Here is a 19,106-nt window from a genome sequence, read left to right on the forward strand (position 1 = left end):
AGTGAAACAAACAGGTTGTCCCATATTTACTTATTGCACAGAGTATATAGAACATCACTGTCCTTATACACATTGCATTGCAGGATTCACCTTTTTGTAACAGATGTAGAATTCATCAAGCTGACTTATGATATAGTCGTGTCCAAAATTATCTATGGAAAAGAGTAGATATATAAATAGGGGCGCTAAGAAAATATTTGAAGACTTTTTGGTCAATTTGGCTTGACAGATCAGGATTAGCCACATCCAACCTAACCAGGGACAGAGTACTTTTTATCTATGAGATGTGTGGGAGGAACAACGGTCAGACTGTAAAGATTCCTTTCCTTGTATAAAGTCCTATTTTTTTCAAGTGATGACGAATTTGTATAACTTAATATAATATCAGATAGGAATGGACTGTAATAATCTACATCTTAGAAAAATGTATTATAAGATCATTGGTGTACCTTGTCTGTTTACAGTGGGGTGGGGATGAGTTGTTTGTCTTTTTTTTTCATGTAAATTGCAAAAAATGAAATAAAAATTACGACTTCAATTTTTTTTATAAACGTACTATTGCTGTTCAGTAAGTTCTAAGCAACAAAGAATTGGGAAGAAGAAAGAGAATAAGAATAAGTGAATATGTTACAAAGAGACTTTTTATACATCTCATACTTTATGATGATTCTGTAGTGTTATGTCAGATGAAATCCTGGACTGATGGGTTTAACATGATCAGTCTGGTATTCTTTTCCTAATCCTCTCCAGGTGAATAATGTCAGGTATTCAGTCATACTATTGTAATACATTTAACTCTTTTGACTTTCAGTTTGGTGGGCAACAACATAGGAAGTGCGGGAGGAGAGGCCCTGGCAGACATGTTGGAGAAGAACAGCGTATTAGAGGAACTCTGGTAAGTATTAGTGTATAATTTCAGAATAGCTTGTTCTAATATGAAATTAAGAAGTTTAATGTTTCTTTGAAGTATCATAAAAAAATGTAGCCAGCAAGATAAAAGAAGTGGCTGACGCTATCCTAGCCTACTGGGACACAGGTGAAATAAGGAATTAAATCAATGATGGATCACTAAACTCACTGATCAAATAATTTTCTTCTTCATTGCAAACAAATAGTCCCATCTCACAGCATGGGCAGTGGTATGTTTAGCTCCTCCCCTATGGACCACTTTATGAAAACGGTCTGTTGGCCGGGTAACTTAAAGGGGTTGTCCGTGCACGGAGCGTTTTTTTTATACTGATCGCCTATATACAGGATAGGTCATCAATATATGATCGGTGGGGGTCTGACAACCGGACCCCGCACAAATCAGCTGTTCCGGCTGCCTCCGGGCACCAGATGCCATGCAGTGGCCGGTGTCTGAAGCAGATGGCACCGTTGACTTGAATAGAAGCAGAGCTGCAGTGCTGCAGCACAACCGCCATACTGTGATTGGAGCCATCTGCTTTCGGCATGGACATCCGGAACAGCTGATCATATACTGATGACCGTTCCTGTGGAAAGGTCGTCAGTATGAAAAACCGCTCCGTGCCTGGACAACTCCTTTAACTATGTTCACTTGTGGGTTACGAAAAAAAAGGTTAAACCACTTTTTTTCTCTTTTATATAAACAGATCTAGTAAATATATTTAGAACTGGAAAGTATAGCTCCAGTTTTTACATGTTGACCATTGTGGTTCAAGATGCATTTTCATTATGTTGTGGCATAGTTTCTTCTGCTTCAATAAAGAATGAAGATATTTTATTTTAAAGGAGTGCAGGTTATCCTCCTTTTATATGGTGCATTACAGTAGTGCTAGCCATGTAATAACGCTTACACAGACCTATATAGTAGTAACAGTACCTACTGCATGTGGTAGTGCCAGACACATAGCAACAAGTTCATACTGCACTGAAAGTCACATATTAGTGCTCACGCAGTAGTGCCAGCCCAAAATAATCCCCATATCATTTATTTAATCTCCATTTCTCAATTTAGACCTATAAAAAAAAATTATACATCTATCTTTATTGCTGCAACTACTATTGATTTTCACACCAATGTTCACATTTACCTTTCATTAAAGGGGTAATTTGGGACTTTAACACAGACACAGTCACGCCGTCTCATCCGTACATGCAGCTATATCTGGTACTGAAGCTCGTCCAATTCACTTGAAAGGGATTAAACGCAGCGCTTTGGCCCATTCATTATGTTGATAGGACCCCCACTAATCAAACATAGATGTCCTATCCTAAATATTTAAGTCTGGAATACCCATTTGATATAAATATATTTTAGATGCTATTAATATAGGGAAAGTAAAAATAACATTATTTCTACGTTGAGTAGGTTGCCAGATCAGTCATTTTGGAATATAGCGCTAGTAATGCAGCATAGAACACATTTACTCCAAATGATAGTCCAAAGAAATCCAGGCCGATTATGTAGAGATATCAAAAATAAATGATAATATTTTTACTGTTTTCTGTTTTTTTTGCAGGATTGATGAAAACAAACTCCAGGATAGTGACGCCATTCTGATAGCAGAAAGTCTCAAGAAAAACCATGCCTTGAAGGTTTTGAAGTAAGTTCAATATGCTTATCAACTAAGTCCATTAACATTTTTTAAATTTAATTTAATATAGTCCCTGTTGCGAGCGGATATTTGTCACGGTTTTAGGTCTGAAATGTTGTTGTTCTTACCCTCATCGGTGTAGAGGCATTTTATGAAGAGATTTTGTCAGGCGCTGCCATGAAGAAGAATATGGGCAAATTGAAAATCTTCTTTAAAGTGCCTGATGTGTCCATCTTCTTCGTCTTCATGAGAAGCACCTGACAAGATATCTCTTCTAACTGCCTCAAAACTCAAATGGACCCGAGTGGAATCCAGGAACAGAACAGTGCCCATCACTGTGTGACACCCAAAGTGCAACACCCTATGGTGAGCACCTCTACTATGTTTACTGTCACCCTTGGCAAGGATTACCTGCCCTATAAAGTGCCTTCCGTTTTTCTTTTAAAAGTTATTTTATTAAATTTCATCAACAAGCCAGACATGGCACATTCACCGACAGAATGTTCACCCAGCTGATGAATCAATCTGTAGCATATAACAATTGAAATACATAACGCATGTATGCCGAGCTACGAAGGTGAGAGCAATCCACAATCTTGTGTGGGGGGTTTGGGGGGTCTTAGCTATAGCAAATGTTTTGTACGTCTCAGAAATTATAAAACCAGCGGGGACCACATAACCCATTGCGCCCTAAACTTGGGAATTTGATAGTTATAGGTTGCTAGCAATTCTTCCATCCTATAATTATAGTTTACAATTCTACTTTCTTCCTCCAACATGTGAGGGAACGGATCTTTCCAATGTCTAATTATCGCTGAACACGCTGCTAGCAGAATTTGACCAGTAACTATTCTACGTTGCGTTGGTACTTCATCTAGCTCTTGGAAGCATAAAGCTAGTCGGGGGGGGGGGGGCCTCAGGTAGCTTGAGTTTGGTAAGCCGTTCAATGAAGTTAAAAATATTAGACCAGAACTGCTGCATGGATGGGCAATCCTGCCTTATATATGAAATGTTGATCCAAGATTAGAGCATTGTTTCCAACACATACTGGGATATTCAGGAATCATTTTAGGGGTAGGGTACAATTTTTGTCCTTTTATGTGGTCATAGAGCTCACTGCTATTACTCTAATATTATGTATTGTTTTTATTTCTATAGGCTGTCGAACAATGATTTCAGTAAAACCGGTGTATCTGCCCTAGCTGAAGCTCTGAAGTCCAACCACACTATTACTGCCATCTGGTAAGTGTGAGTTCTGTGATCTGCTGGAGTTTGCTTCCTTTTTAATACAAAGTCTAAGCCACACAGCAGGAAATAAGACATGTACCTCTGCTTCTTTGGGATAAATTCACTTGCTCACTGTTTTCAGCGCACTTTCGTCTTTGAGCCCTAACTATATATCATTTTAAAAAAAAATCTCAAAACAAATTAAAAAGAGCGTAGGCTTAATACAGAAAAAAGAAGGTGGAACTAAACCCCACAACTTTTAAATAGTATTTACCTGTTATATTCAGCTACCTGTTGGAGATGTGGGAAAGACGTTTGGGAATGTCTCATTTATGGGTTAATTTTCACTTAACTATATTTTCGCTGTATTGCAAGATGTCCTAGGAGCTCAAGATTTGCTCCCAGGGCCAAATAACTGGTAGATAGTTAGATCATTTTCAGTAAAGATCAACTAATGCTAATAAATGTTATGCATAGTTATAGTAAAGTTCACAATGGCTGCTTATCTAATTCCTAATGTATCTCCCAATAAAGTATTGCATACCACTTGTTACCTCAGTTGGTAGGCCCATGCTGATGTTGTAGACCTAAAGACATTAGATATTATTTGAGCATTCCCTTATCATTCTACTTATGACATAGGAGTTAAAGGGTTTGTCTACTTTGGACAAGTCAATCAAACATTATGGGTCCCTGGGCCCCCTCGGCTGACAAGTTCTGAACGTAGATGTGATCGTTGACAGGTGGATCCTGCGTGTCACAGACATGCAGGACCCGCCGACTCTGAACCCGTCAGCTCCGCGGGACTGACGGATTCAGTGTAAAGGGAACGATACAGCCGTATCGGAATATAGAATACAGAACAGCTGTATCTCCAAAAGTAAAACAGATTTTTAATAAAGACGAATTACAAAGTTACATCAATCACAATGACTAATCTATTTATTTAAAGAAAAATTAAAAAAAATGCCCTCAAAGGTGTCCATAGCCTTTAAGCATCCTCCTGCTACCCTCTTTATTGTGCCGATTAATTTAATCGAATGGAATAAAGTGCTGGATATCACAAGCCAAATAACTCAACCATACCATGACTAAATAATACCACCATACACCATCACAGAACTTAGGTCTATAGATGTTATTTCAATGGGTTTATTATGTGTCAAAGGAATAGCAGCATACAGTGACGCTATGCACAGTCCCTGCCAGAGTGTACCTTCACACAAAATGGCTAGCACTATTTACGGGAGGACTCTCCGACAGGCAATGTATATAGGGGTGCACTTTGACAGGCACTGTATAAGGGGGCATTCATTGGCTGACACTATTGATCACAGCACTCTATAGCCAGCAGATAGTGCCCTCATACATAGTGTCTGTTAGTGAGTTCCCCATACACAGTGCCCACCAGAGAGCACATCTGTACAAAGTACCTGCTAGTATTCAGTGTCAGGCCCTCCTTGGATCACTTTTATCACACAGAAAGACTGTCAGATAATCCCCAAAACTATTCACCGCCTCCTTTTATTCCCCTGCTGTCTATGAGGAGATAACGTGTCAGCAGACGCACACAAGTCACTCCCTTTTGGAGCAGCAGTCCGTATTCATTCGTGTCTGTGTCCTAGGAATTTAGTAAAGTTGTGGTTGGCGAGCAGAGACCAAGGGGAACATGACAAATCCAGAGGTTTGTGCCATGGGTGCCTAGCACTAACAATGCCACTGGTTCAGCACAGCAGGAGACCTAATATTGGCATAGCCCCTTTCTCCTTTAAATTTATGCAAATTTGGTTACCCCTTGGTGTATTATACTTTATTTAAGATTTATACTTTTCAATTAACAGTCCATAATGTAATGCATTAATAGTAATTCACTAATATATTATTGAAGGTATTCGTTTTTTTAAATTTCTCATTTATTTTGGCTGAGAATGTTGTGTCTGTCAATAGACGCCAGATGTCTGCAGGTCCGAAAGAACAATTCTTGTTCTACAGATCTTTACTTCACTGCCCCCTGGAGGCAAATCTATTCAGCAACTGACGCCACAGTACCCTGTAAGCATAAATTGACTCTTTGCTCACATGAATTGCAATGCAGCACTTCAGTACTAAATTATTACCCCTAGACTATAATTTGGTTCCCAAGTTTTAATTTCAAAGATCCTGAGGTGAGTGAGTTGTGCCCGGTGTTCATAGGGACCTCAGGTCACGTCACAGGGGTGAACTACACTACTGAGTTTATTAATTTACCACATAAATCCACACCCACCTACTATAGATGACTGGATTATGCTAAATTACTCCTGTAGTTTCCAACACCCCAATAATTTATACCACAGTATGCTACCACCACCTATACTTATCTAGGTAATGGAAGCCTACATCTCTATATTCCCTTAAAACCAGTTACAATAACACAGGTTATCTAAATGGAACATCAAATACAGGTAACGTTCTTCACCTTCGGAAGATTAAGTTCTGTAAGACTACAAGAAAGAGACTTATTAATATTTCAAATTTAATACACAATAGTGCAGTGCAATACTAAAAATAGTTGTCAGATTAAAAGATGAAAAATATACATAGTTGCAATGCATTCAGTTTATAAAAATAAAAGGGATAAAAGAAACAGAACAAAAACTTACTGAAGGAGCGGCCGCACTGACGACTACAGAACATAAGGGAAGGCCGCCATGACAGGATAGGAGGTAGTGGGAAGTAAGGGGTTAATAGGTATAACGCGTAGTTAAGGGAGGGATGCATAAGCGTAGTTAGGGGAGGGGCTCGGAGGGAGGAGGGGGTGAGAGTAACGGCTTCCCGCTGTTTTCCTCAGTGCGAGGGAGACAGCGAGAAGAAGAACATCATAAGCAGTGAGCTGTTCCTTTGTATTTTTTGTACTTACCTGGGCGGTTGATGGCGTCTTTCGAGGGTCTGGTGGAGCGGCTCCGGGTGGCAGCGGAGTCACATGAGGACGGCTGGTTCGAGACACAGGTGACAAGGCTGGTGTGGCTGGCGGCGCCCCAGGCAGCAGGGCCCGGGCGCTCGCATCGCGCGGTGTCCAGAGAGGGGGGAGGGACGGATCCTCTGCACTCGTCTCCCTCGTTGTCATCTGCTGCAGTGCTGGACTTAGATGTGGGCAGCCCGCTGCTGTTCACGACTCCGGTTAGTGGGGGAAGTGATCCGGTTTCTGCAGAGGGGGTGACTGCTCGCAGGTCTAGGCGTACCCGCCCGCTGGCGAGACTTAGCCCGGAGGAAATCCCGCGGGCACGGCGCCGCCGGGGAAGCCCCTCCAGGGTCGCTGCAGGCCGGTCTCCAGGGAGAGCGGCATCCCCTAGGAGGTCCCGGCCTGGCAGAAATCCCCAGCCGCGGCGGTGCTTGGCGGTGAGGGGGGGGCTGCTCCCAATTTTCCAAATACCCCCCCTCCGTCGGGGGTGATACAGGAGATGGGCACGTCGGCAGCCCCGCATGATGAAGAGCCAATCAGGGGGCTGGCTGCTACGAGGTTGTCTGCAGGGAGGATGGAGAGTCCTGTGGGATGTGGAGTGCGGTCAGAGGTCTGGTTCCGTGGATCGGGCAACAGGCGGTTGGCCCTCTCAGCATCAGTGCTCCAATGGAGGCCGGCCCTTCGGGACAATCGGGAAGAGGATCTCCGTGCCCTCACTATGTGTGTGGGCAGCGGTCGCAGTTGACGAGGGATTTGGAAGAGGGAGAAGTCAGAGAGCATCAGCGTGGTCAAGTTAGTCCGGCTGGCGGGATCACAGCGCCTGAGCAGCCAGGTGGGTGTTCATCTTCTATCTCTGTTCATACTGCTGGTTTGTCGGGGGGTGCGAGGGTCGTGTCGAGCAACGCGGCCGATGGCGGGCCTTCTGGGGGGAATGTTAGCGGTTTCGCAGATTTAGTAGGTTGTTTGCGCGAGCTGGTGAATAAGTTAGATAAGTCACAGGCGTCGGTATCGGCGGGAGTAGCTCCGGTGGCGGTTTGGGGGACGGCAGCGCTGGGGGGGGGCAGCCACTGGTGGGGTTGCAAGCTGGGGGCTCCGGGGGGGCTGTAGCGGTGTCGGTACAGACGGAGGGGGCACAAAAAGGCGATAGAGTACGGTTGGACGATAGAGCGCGGGGTGAAGTCTATGTGTGTTTCGAGCGCATTTGGAAGGACGAATATGTGGAAATATTTTCTCTCCTTCCTTTGGCGAAATTTAATTTGGATAAAGGAAAAAGGGACGAGAGTAAAAAGGAGGAGGAGGAACGGCGGCGTTATCGTCTTATTCCACAAACGTTTGTGAACTGGCTTCAGGCGTTTGCAATATTGGCTAGTGTGGTGGGGGAAAAAGCTCCAGAACATTGCTCTGCCCTTTTTTGTTATATGGACGCTATTGGGGAGGCGCATCGGGTTTATGGCGGTATGGCATGGTTGCGTTACGATGAGCAGTTTCGGCAGCGGAAGGCGGTGCGACCCAGCATTAGATGGGATCAGAAGGACATCGCGTTGTGGTTGCGGGTGACTGCTCCGGTTAAGCCGGGACAGTCCTTTCCAGGGAGCGGGGGATCTGCAGGGCAGGTCGGACAGTCAGGTCAGAGTTCCGGTTCAAAACTTGGTTTCTGTTGGCAATTTAACGACGGCCAATGTAAATTTGGGGCCACGTGCAATTTCAAGCACGTGTGTTCCCATTACAGCGGGACGTCTCATGGTGCGTCAAAATGCTTACGAAAAGGAAAAAGGGGAGGGGTTTCGGGGGGGGCAGCTGGTCAAGAATGGCCCCCTTTCTAAGTAATTATCCGGATAGGGCTGGGGCAAAGTTGATTGAGGACGGTTTTAGTTGTGGTTTTGTGATTCCTGCTCCCCCGTATGACATTCCGGTCACTCGTAGGAATCTTAGGTCCGCGTATCAACACGCAGGGGTGGTCACCGAGAAATTGCGGAAGGAGGTTAGTTTGGGCCGCATGGCGGGTCCTTTTGTAGAACCCCCGGTGGATGACTTGGTGGTGTCTCCATTGGGGGTTGTGCCTAAGCGTGAGCCTAACAAGTTTCGTTTGATACACCATTTGTCCTTTCCCCGGGGTGCATCGGTGAACGATGGAATTGATCCAGAGTTGTGTTCAGTGGCGTACGCGTCTTTTGATAAGGCAGTGGTTTTGGTTAGGGAAGCGGGGGAAGGTGCCTTGCTGGCGAAAACGGATATTGAAGCGGCGTTTCGGTTACTGCCGGTTCATCCAATGAGCCAACGGTTGTTGGGTTGTTTTTGGGAAGGGGAATTTTTTGTGGATCGTTGTTTGCCGATGGGTTGTTCTTTGTTTGAGGCATTTAGTTCGTTTTTGGAATGGGTAATACGGGAGGTCGCAGGTGTGAAGTCTGTCATTCATTACCTGGATGATTTTTTGTGTGTTGGCCCGGGTGGTTCAACCGTGTGCGCAAATATTTTGTATGCCTTACAGGGGGTCATGAGGGACTTTGGAGTCCCGTTGGCTCCGGACAAGACGGAGGGTCCGGTTACTGTTATTCGTTTTCTAGGTATAGAAATTGACTCGGTCTTGATGGAATGTAGACTACCTGAAGACAAATTGACAGGGCTTCGGTTGGAAGTTCAGGCATTGGCTCGGCTTAAAAAGGTTACGTTGCGTAGTTTGCAATCAGTATTGGGGAAGTTAAACTTTGCGTGTCGGATCATGCCCATGGGCAGAGTGTTTAGTAGGCATGTGGCGGCGGCGGCAGCTGGGGTGTTGGCACCGCATCATTTTGTGAGATTGAGTGGTGAGCACCGGGCAGATTTGGGAGTGTGGCATCAGTTTTTGGGCCAATATAACGGGCGGTCACTTTGGATGGATGGGGCTATGGATTCAGTGGATTTAGATTTGTTTACGGATGCGGCTGGAGGGGGCGGATTTGGAGCTTATTGTGGGGGCCAGTGGTGCGCCGGAGGGTGGCCAGATACCTGGTTTGACGAAAAACTTGGCCTTACTCGAGCTGTTCCCTATTGTGGTCGTGGTGACCATTTGGGGGGACAGGCTCAGGAACAAGAAGATTCGTTTTCACTGTGATAACTTAGGGGTGGTAGTGGCTATCAATAATATCTCGGCGTCATCTCCTCCAGTGGTGCAACTGTTACGGCACTTGGTGCTAGTATGTTTGTCATTAAATGCTTGGGTGGTGGCGGTGCATGTTCCAGGGATTGAAAATTGTGTTGCTGATGCCCTTTCTCGCTCGCAGTGGGACCGTTTTCGTCAGCTGGCGCCGGGAGCGGATCGGATCGGCATGGTTTGTCCGGATTATCTCTGGGAGTTGGTTTCGCTGCGGCAGAAGCATTGATCGAGCGATCGCTGGCAAGCTCTACGTGGGCATCATACAGGGCTGGCTGGGCTCAATGGGAGCTTTGGCTGAGATCCCTAGGTGACGTCCGGTCTGACCGGGACAGACTGGTGGCTTTGTTGTACTGGTTGGGGGACGCGTATGAGTCAGGTGTGTCTGTATCCAAAGTGAACAAGTTTGTGTCCGCAGTGGCGTTTGGTTTGAAACTGCATGGATTGGTGGATGTGACTAAAGAGTTTTTAGCGGTACAAGCTTTGAAAGGGGTTCGCAGGGGGAGAGTGTCGGTGGATCGGCGGCGGCCGGTTTCTTTTCAGATTCTTTGCCTGCTGGGATCGGCGGTGGAAGGGGTTTGTAGTTCGGGTTTTGAAGTCCGATTGTTCCGCCTGGCCTTTTCGTTAGCCTTTTTCGGGGCGTTTAGAATTGGCGAACTGGTGTCGCCAAGTGTTTCACGGGCGGGCGGTATAGCTTTGGATGATGTGGAATTGTTCGGTGACAGGGTGGAGATTGTGCTGCGTAGGTCAAAAACTGACATAACGGGCAAGGGTAGGCGGATAGTGTTCGCTTTAGAGGGTTCGGTGATGTGCCCGGTACATTGTGTGGCTGCGTTTTGGGGGAAAAGGGGGTTAACGGGGGTTCCGTTGTTACGACATGAGGACGGGTCGTTTCTATCTAGATTCCAGTTTAGTGCGGTGTTCAAGCGCTGTTTGATTGTAATCGGGGTTCAGGAGACTGAGTATTCCTCACATTCATTTCGAATTGGCGCGGCGACGGAGGCGGTGAGATGGGGGTTGGATGAGGCGGGGGTGAGGCGCATCGGGAGGTGGGAGTCTAACCGTTTTCGTACCTACGTGCGTCCTCTTCTGCTTTAACAGGGCTCAATTATTACTAAAGTGGAGGTGTGAGTCAGAAAATGGAGTGCGGATGGGATTGTAAGATGTGTGTTTTCTCTTTTTTCAGGTTTACGCCCTTGTCTGGTCTGGATCTTGGGGCATTCTTTTGTTTACTGGGGCGCTCTGAGGGCAGATGTTCGTCCTGATGGCCGCCAACTGAGGATTCCGCGGGAAGAGGCTGTCCTACACTGGTTGGGTTTTAGGGGAATGGTCTGGGCTAGGGTGGTACAGGAAGTACAAATATATACCCAGTTAGACCGGGTTCCCGACATTTTAGTGTTGCATGTGGGGGGAAATGATTTAGGAGTGCGCCCTTTTCGTGATCTGATTAGGGACATTAAGCACGATTTGTTGTGCTTATGGGCTTTGCACCCGAGATTATTGATAGTCTGGTCGGACATTGTGCCGAGAAAGTCGTGGCGTTTGGCTCGATCGGTTGAAAGGTTGAATAAGGCCAGAATAAAAGTTAATAGGGCGGTGTCAGCTTTTGTGGCAAAGCATGGTGGAGTGGTGGTCAGGCACAGGGACCTGGAAACCGGTGTGGGGTGTTACTGGAGACATGATGGGGTGCACCTGAATGAGGTTGGGATGGATATATGGAGTTTGGCCCTGGCAGAAGGAATCGAAAGAGGGGTGTTGGTGTGGAGGAGCTCATAGGCTTGAGGTGGTCAAGGCCCATTTCGCAGTGGCGTGGGGAGTCCTTGAGGTTGGTCAGTAAAACTGGTGGGGGAGGTCGCATCAGGGGTATGCGTCCCCCAAAATATGTGGAAGGCTTCTTAGGGTGTTACCCCTTTGAAGTGCTTTATGGAAAAAGCCATCTGCAAGTGAGCGGTGCTTTCGAGCCGGGTTACGGCTGGAGGTAAAAACAAGTGGTGGTGGCAGATGGCTAGTTGGTTTCGATTTGGCGGTAACCTCAAGGGCTTCCCTGGTCATGTTGTTATTTATGTTGACCCTGTTAAGGGTTTTTTGTGATGTGTTTTTGGAAGAATTCCAATTCTGGGGAATTCTTGGGTGTTTTTTAATATTTGGGTTATAAAATTTTATTTGCATAAAATTTATAATAAACGGCTGCTGTGGCCATTAAAATCCAACCTCGGTGTCATGTGTTTATTCTGGAGGCTAAAGAAGGTACAGTTCACTCTACTCTACTTATCCAAGTCAAGGAGCTGCCGCACTGACGACTACAGGACATAAGGGGAGGCCGCCATGACAGGATAGGAGGTAGTGGGAAGTAAGGGGTTAATAGGTATAACGCGTAGTTAAGGGAGGGATGCATAAGCGTAGTTAGGGGAGGGGCTCGGAGGGAGGAGGGGGTGAGAGTAACGGCTTCCCGCTGTTTTCCTCAGTGCGAGGGAGACAGCGAGAAGAAGAACATCATAAGCAGTCCCACCCACCCGCCCTTTATTTTCGGTTTTTTGCATGAAAATGTGTGATCAGGAGGGTGTATGGTGAATGATATATGGGGGAATACGTTGTCACGGTGGCTGGCGTGGGGAGTCCTTGAGGTTGGTCAGTAAAACTGGTGGGGGAGGTCGCATCAGGGGTATGCGTCCCCCAAAATATGTGGAAGGCTTCTTAGGGTGTTACCCCTTTGAAGTGCTTTATGGAAAAAGCCATCTGCAAGTGAGCGGTGCTTTCGAGCCGGGTTACGGCTGGAGGTAAAAACAAGTGGTGGTGGCAGATGGCTAGTTGGTTTCGATTTGGCGGTAACCTCAAGGGCTTCCCTGGTCATGTTGTTATTTATGTTGACCCTGTTAAGGGTTTTTTGTGATGTGTTTTTGGAAGAATTCCAATTCTGGGGAATTCTTGGGTGTTTTTTAATATTTGGGTTATAAAATTTTATTTGCATAAAATTTATAATAAACGGCTGCTGTGGCCATTAAAATCCAACCTCGGTGTCATGTGTTTATTCTGGAGGCTAAAGAAGGTACGGTTCACTCTACTCTACTTATCCAAGTCATGTACAGCAGTGATATCCTGGCTGTGGGGACAGCTGAAAATATGGGCAGTCACACCAACCAAGATATGGATCCCCAACGACTGACACTGACCCTCTCCTTCTCCTGGCATTATAAAACAATTTTTTCCCCCAGTCCACTAGCTGGTGATGTCACTGAGAGGAGGCTGTTCATATGATAATGAAGCGTACTCCTCCCATTACACAGTTATATTTCTATCGAGAAACATAAAAGTGCTCATGTGTTCTTGCAGGAATATAATATTACCGGCATTCACCCGTGCAGACATTTACCAACTAGGGTATATCAAACACCACTGTAATAGGCCCATGTTTTTAGCCAACAGACAATTCCAGGTAGTTCCTCTGGGTGTAGGGATGTGCATTTGACATATATATGAGGGCTATTTCCCCTGATCATAACTAGCTATATGGATCACTACAACTATCAATTATGATGGCGTTTGCCTTGATGTATCATATTTTCTTTAAGCATAGGCCATTGTCACATGTTTCATCTTGTCCACATGGCAGACACCAGGTATCCATTTGCATAGCTTTAGATGTTTGGACGGGATGTGTGGGCAATTACTTCTAACCCTGGGTGAGAAGATTATCTGATGCTAGATACAGGCCCTAGTGACAAATTCTTAATCAACACATCTCGCACCTTGGTGAGGAAAGGGCCAATTAAACATTTACTTGACAGTGGACGTCCTTTGATGGCCAAAGATATGCATTTCTTAGGTAAAACAGATGTATCTTCTGTGTCAGAAGGGGTTATGAACTGACCACTTAATAACCTACTGTTGATGATATTACCTGTAACACTACAGTAACCTTTGTACATAAGTACATATGTGGATAAACAAACAGTAGTCAAATTATTGTTAAAGGTTATTTACACGTTTGAAATCTTATATATATACTTTATTAAAAATGATTTTAACTTTTTGAGATACAGCTGCTTTGTATCCTGTATATAGAGCAGCTGTATCTAGTGCTGACACCTGAATCCGGCAGGATCCACCTGTTATCGATCACATCTACAGTACGTTATGAACTTAGATGTGATTGGTAACTGCTCGATCCTGCATGTCAGAGACACTCAGGACCCCCTGTCACTGAACCCGTCAGTGCCGCTGACATGATGGATACAGATTTCAGCGCTAGATACAGCTGCTCCACATAGAGGATACAAAGCAGCTGTATCTCAAAAAAATAAACAATTTTTAATCAAAAGTATTTAGAAAGTTGCACCATTTTTTATTAAGGGTATAACAAAACAAAAATCGATTTCAAAGGTGTACATGGTCTTTAATTCTTATTAATACAAGCCCTACTACTGTGAATTTACCATAATGTTAAAGCCTTTCAATATTATAGCAAGAGAATGCATCACTGCAGCCAGGTCCAAACTCAGGGTAGACGGCACCCTGTACAATGGTTTGTACAGGGCCCCCTTTCCTCCATACCCAATATAAAGAGTGGAGGGTAGCTGTCAAATAAATAATTAAAATAAACACAAAGACTATGTGCGATACAGATGACCACAAAAAACTAGGATAATTTTATTTATATATATATATATATATATATACATATATATATATATATATATATATATATATATATATATAAATCCTTTCAAAATACGAGACAGCACACCTTGATAGTGAAAAAAGTGGATTTATTCACCACATGCGACGTTTCAGCCCTACTCCATGGGGCCTTTCTCAAGCATGTATATATATTTCTTTTTTGATCCTAGTATTTTGGCATATGATGTTACCTGTGCTATGTAGTTGAAATATATAAACAAATATTTGTTCTTTATATAGAAATTTATGTGTAAGAAACGTATTCGCTAGCAGACTGTGCTGAAGGAATCAAAGAAAAAGTACTCTGGAACTCTCCTTTCCTTTATCCTTTCATAGTAATAAAACATTTACTGAATTTTTTATGTATCATTCTGCTACAATCAGGGTGTGCGCCTATGCGGCTACAAAGAGCACATTACCCTCTATCAATGTAGGGGCAGACTGGCGGTATTAGATAGGAACACCATCATCGAAAACCTTGAAAGTGTCCATGTAGTGCTCAGAGCAGCGCTGTAATCGTTGCCAAGGAGAAGGATTGACAACCAGTAGTCGGGAGTTCTGGCCTTGAGCTGCATGTTAGTAAATGAGGTTTACACACATAGACACACATAGATTTGTATGTTTACATGTATCAATCTTGACAACACGTAGTATACAGAAAAGTAAGAATAAATCAGTTAATATTTGATATCTTTCCTGTTGTTTTGGTGTAGGCGCTAGAACAACCACACATATATTTATATATATATATATATATATATATATATATATATATATATATATATATATATCTTACAGAGACTCTGTCACCACATTATAAGTGCCCTATCTCCTACATAAGGAGATGGGCGCTATAATGTAGATGAGAGCAGTGTTTTTTATTTAGAAAAACTATCTATTTTTACCACTTTATGAGCGATTTTTAGCTATATGCTAATTAGTTTCTTAATGCCCAAGTGCGCGTGTCTTTACTTTAGAACAAGTGGGCGTTGTACAGAGGAGTGTATGACGCTGACCAATCAGTGACCAATCAGCGTCATACACTTCTCTCCATTCTTTTACACTGCACTAGCGATATAGCTATATCGCTATGTGCAGCCACATACACAAAGACTAACATTACTGCAGTGTCCTGACAATGAATATACATTACCTCCAGCCAGGACGTGATGTGTTTTCGGAATCCTGACATGTCTGAATCTTTTCTGTGAGATTTCCAGCAAGGCAAACGTAATCTCGCGAGATTACGATGTAAACTGCCGTTTAAAACGAGATTACGTTTGCCTTGCTGGAAATCTTGCAGAAAAGATTCAGAAGTGTCAGGATTCTGAATACACATCACGTCCTGGCTGGAGGTAATATATATTCATTGTCAGGACATTGCAGTAATGTTATAGTGTGTGTATGTGGCTGCACATAGCGATATAGCTATATCGCTAGTGCAGTGTAAATGAATGGAGAGAAGTGTATGACGCTGATTGGTCACTGATTGGTCAGCGTCATACACTCCTCTGTACAACGCCCACTTGGTCTAAAGTAAAAACACGCCCACTTGGGCATTAAGAAAGTAATTAGCATAAAGCTAAAAATCATAAAGTGGTAAGAATAGATCGTTTTTCTATATAAAAACCACTGCTGTGATCTACATTACAGCGCTGATCTCCTTATGTAGGAGATAGGGCACTTATAATGTGGTGACAGAGTCTTTTTAAATAAACACAAATATTATGTGCTATACAGATCACCACATTCTGCATTGTCCTGCTTTTGAGATCAGTACGGGAGTAACATGTTAGAAGCCTAGAGGTACATAATGCTTGGTGCCTATGACGAACTCCCTTATTCTTTAAAAAAAAAGTTAACGTTTTTACATAGAGCAACCTACCTGGGATTTTTAGTAGCAAACAATTCTGTGAATATTTCCTAGAATTATTTCTTAAAACCTGACTTATTTCAGCATGTGAATTCGGACCATGAAGAAGAAAACAGCGTAGCTCACTGAGCTACGCTGTTTCCGTAAATCCCATAGAACTGAATAGTAGTTACGTAAACAGCGTAACTGGCATGTTACGCTACTTCCATAACTGACATTCACTACTATGGGAGTTACAGAAACGGCACAGCTCAGAGAGCTACGCTGTTTTCTTCTTCGTGGTCTGAACTCAGCAGGAACACAGAGAGGTAGAATGGTATTTAGGGGGCCCCGTTCTAGAGATAGGTGCGGGTCCCAGAGGTGGGACCAGCATGTATCGGACATTTATGACATATCCTGCGGATATGTCATAAATGTCCCTGATGGGAAAACGCCTTTAAGTAAGTACATCGGAAAACTTACTGCTGCGAGTTCTTTTCAAAACTGACCAAAGAGACGACTGCGCTCCAGACTGACCGACGCAGTAGCAACATCATCAATACCGGCGAACATCACACGCCTCACCAAAAAGAAGCAGTTCCAGCCATCATATTAGGGGTGAGTTAATTAGATGTCTGACCAAATATAGCAGGCTAATTTTTAAGTTGATAATTTTGTATGGCCCGCGAATGATGTTATAAATATAAAAAAATGGCCCCTGGCAGAAAAAAGTTACCCCGCCCCTGCTCTAAAGTATTTACAACATTATCCACGTCTCATCCAAAGTGGCAAATTACTGTCAATGTGAAATCAAGCCCCGAACAACTATATCCACTTTTTTACCCTTGTTAGGGTGCAGCTACACATGCTAGTTTTGTGGTGTTTTTTTTTTGTAATTTAAATAAAATTGCAGAAGATTAAAAACCGTCACGTGTAAATACAACCTAAACCTGGCCTGTATTTTTCGGAGGAGAAGGTGATAACTCTAGTCACAGCAGGACCTCCTCTATATAGGGTTACCCTCTGCTGGCAGGAAAAGACACAGTTTATTGCCAGCTCTATGTAGCTTCCTGCGTCTGCAGAAAGTGATGCCGGAGGAAAACATAGTGGATGTCTTTATCTGACGGCTGCTTTGTGCGCTCTATCAGTCACAGACCGCTTCTGTCTTCCCCCCTGAAGCAGGGCTGTCCATAGGCACGTGCTTTATGGGAAATCTGGCCTGGTTGTTAAACAATCTTTTAAAAACTGCTAGGTACATCTTGATGCCACTAATGCATTGAATTGACCAACCAGTGATTGTCTTTTTATTATCTTGACACCCTAGGATCAAAGGAACTAAGCTCACAATGAAAGAAAAGGAAAGATTCGAACAGTTGGATCGACTATTTGTTAAAGGATGATCAACCCACCAGAATTCAATGAGAATTTCCGCTCTATCTTCACTCACTTGGAATGTGTTAACAAGCTGAACTGACAAACTTACATAAATAATGTTTTTAAGGCTCAGGCAGCTGATCTGTCCTTTCCCCATTCTTTACACTGCAGCTGTACAACAAAATAAGGAAGTCAGTGCAAGAAGAACTGAGTTGCATTACAACAAGAACAGAATGATTATAAACTAAAAGCAACATTACCATAAGATACTTGGAGTTCCGTAATGCAATTGCTGGGGGTCAATAGTTGTCATAATCTTGAAGAATTAGGCCAGTCGAGTACCTTAGATCTCTGTTGCGATTTTCTGAGGTAATAAAGACTGTTAAAACAGAAAACATGACAAATTGCCACTTTTGGAAGAACTTAAGTCTCATGGGAAAAAGCTGAAAATACAGAGAAGTAGAGATTTCATGTCAGACGAGCTATATACCTTGTTTCTGTTGTTGTTTTTTTTGCCAAAACTGAAAATGGATCCAAAAAAAGAGAAGTCTTTTCTTTATGGCACATGGCAATATATGCGCTCAGTGAATTATCTGTGCATTTAGTGCCATATGCATGGGCCATTATATAGTTCCTCAGTTTAGGCTTCAGTTATTGTTTAGTTAAAAAATATGCATCCAAAAACTGCAGTGGTCACCAGTAAAACATAAAAGCGTGGGCAAGAGGCTGCATGTGGTCCCACGGATTCTACTGTAGATCTGTATAATGTACCGGACACGCTTGACGTGTACATCAGGAGCTTTCCTGACATTGATAAACGTAGGGCAGAATTGTGATCTGACGGGGTCGTTGTTTTGTACCCTTTGCAACAGTTTAGTTTATATTTTGTAAAATGTATATCTTGAAACAAGTTTATTGTAGTATAAATCCCCAATATACAACCCATAATATTCGATGGACTGCAATATTTTGTGTCCCTCAGATGCCTATTAATTGTGGCTTGCTCCATTATATGTCATCTCACATCTCATCTTACAACTAAGACAAATAGAAAATGTCAGGCATTTTTTTTTTCTACCATTGACCAATGGGAAAAGCACAATCACAATAGAACCTGCATGTAAAATAGGAAATGTTCTATTTTTCCAACGGAACCTTCACACAGTCCATTGAAACAATGGCTGTGTGAACGTCCCCATTGAAATACATGCGACCGTGTGACGGCCGTTGTTTTAAAGCCGTCACATGGACGTATACTACGGTCGTCTGAATTCGGCCTAATACCAAACAACTCAACAAACCAGGTACTGTAACTATCACAACTGTATGTCTGCTGTTATTCTGGAG

At 43.5% G+C, this 19,106-nt stretch overlaps 1 protein-coding gene across 2 annotated transcripts in view; it reads left to right on the plus strand.

The window, feature by feature from the left end:
• NOD2 (nucleotide binding oligomerization domain containing 2) overlaps positions 1-18,208 on the plus strand; it is a 64,602-nt gene extending 46,394 nt beyond the window's left edge. The window contains exons 6-9 of one of the 2 annotated variants that reach the window (XM_075836924.1): positions 812-895; positions 2,484-2,567; positions 3,717-3,800; positions 17,710-18,208. In XM_075836924.1, coding sequence (XP_075693039.1) covers positions 812-895; positions 2,484-2,567; positions 3,717-3,800; positions 17,710-17,785 — 328 coding nt within the window. In that variant the 3' untranslated portion in view covers positions 17,786-18,208. Of the gene's footprint in view, positions 1-811; positions 896-2,483; positions 2,568-3,716; positions 3,805-17,709 lie in introns of those variants that run through there. The other variant, XM_075836925.1, reaches the window with a different exon arrangement.
• The last annotated feature ends 898 nt before the right edge of the window (positions 18,209-19,106 follow it).

This window comes from Rhinoderma darwinii, chromosome 9, assembly GCF_050947455.1.
Source record: "Rhinoderma darwinii isolate aRhiDar2 chromosome 9, aRhiDar2.hap1, whole genome shotgun sequence".
Taxonomy (NCBI): domain Eukaryota; kingdom Metazoa; phylum Chordata; class Amphibia; order Anura; family Rhinodermatidae; genus Rhinoderma; species Rhinoderma darwinii.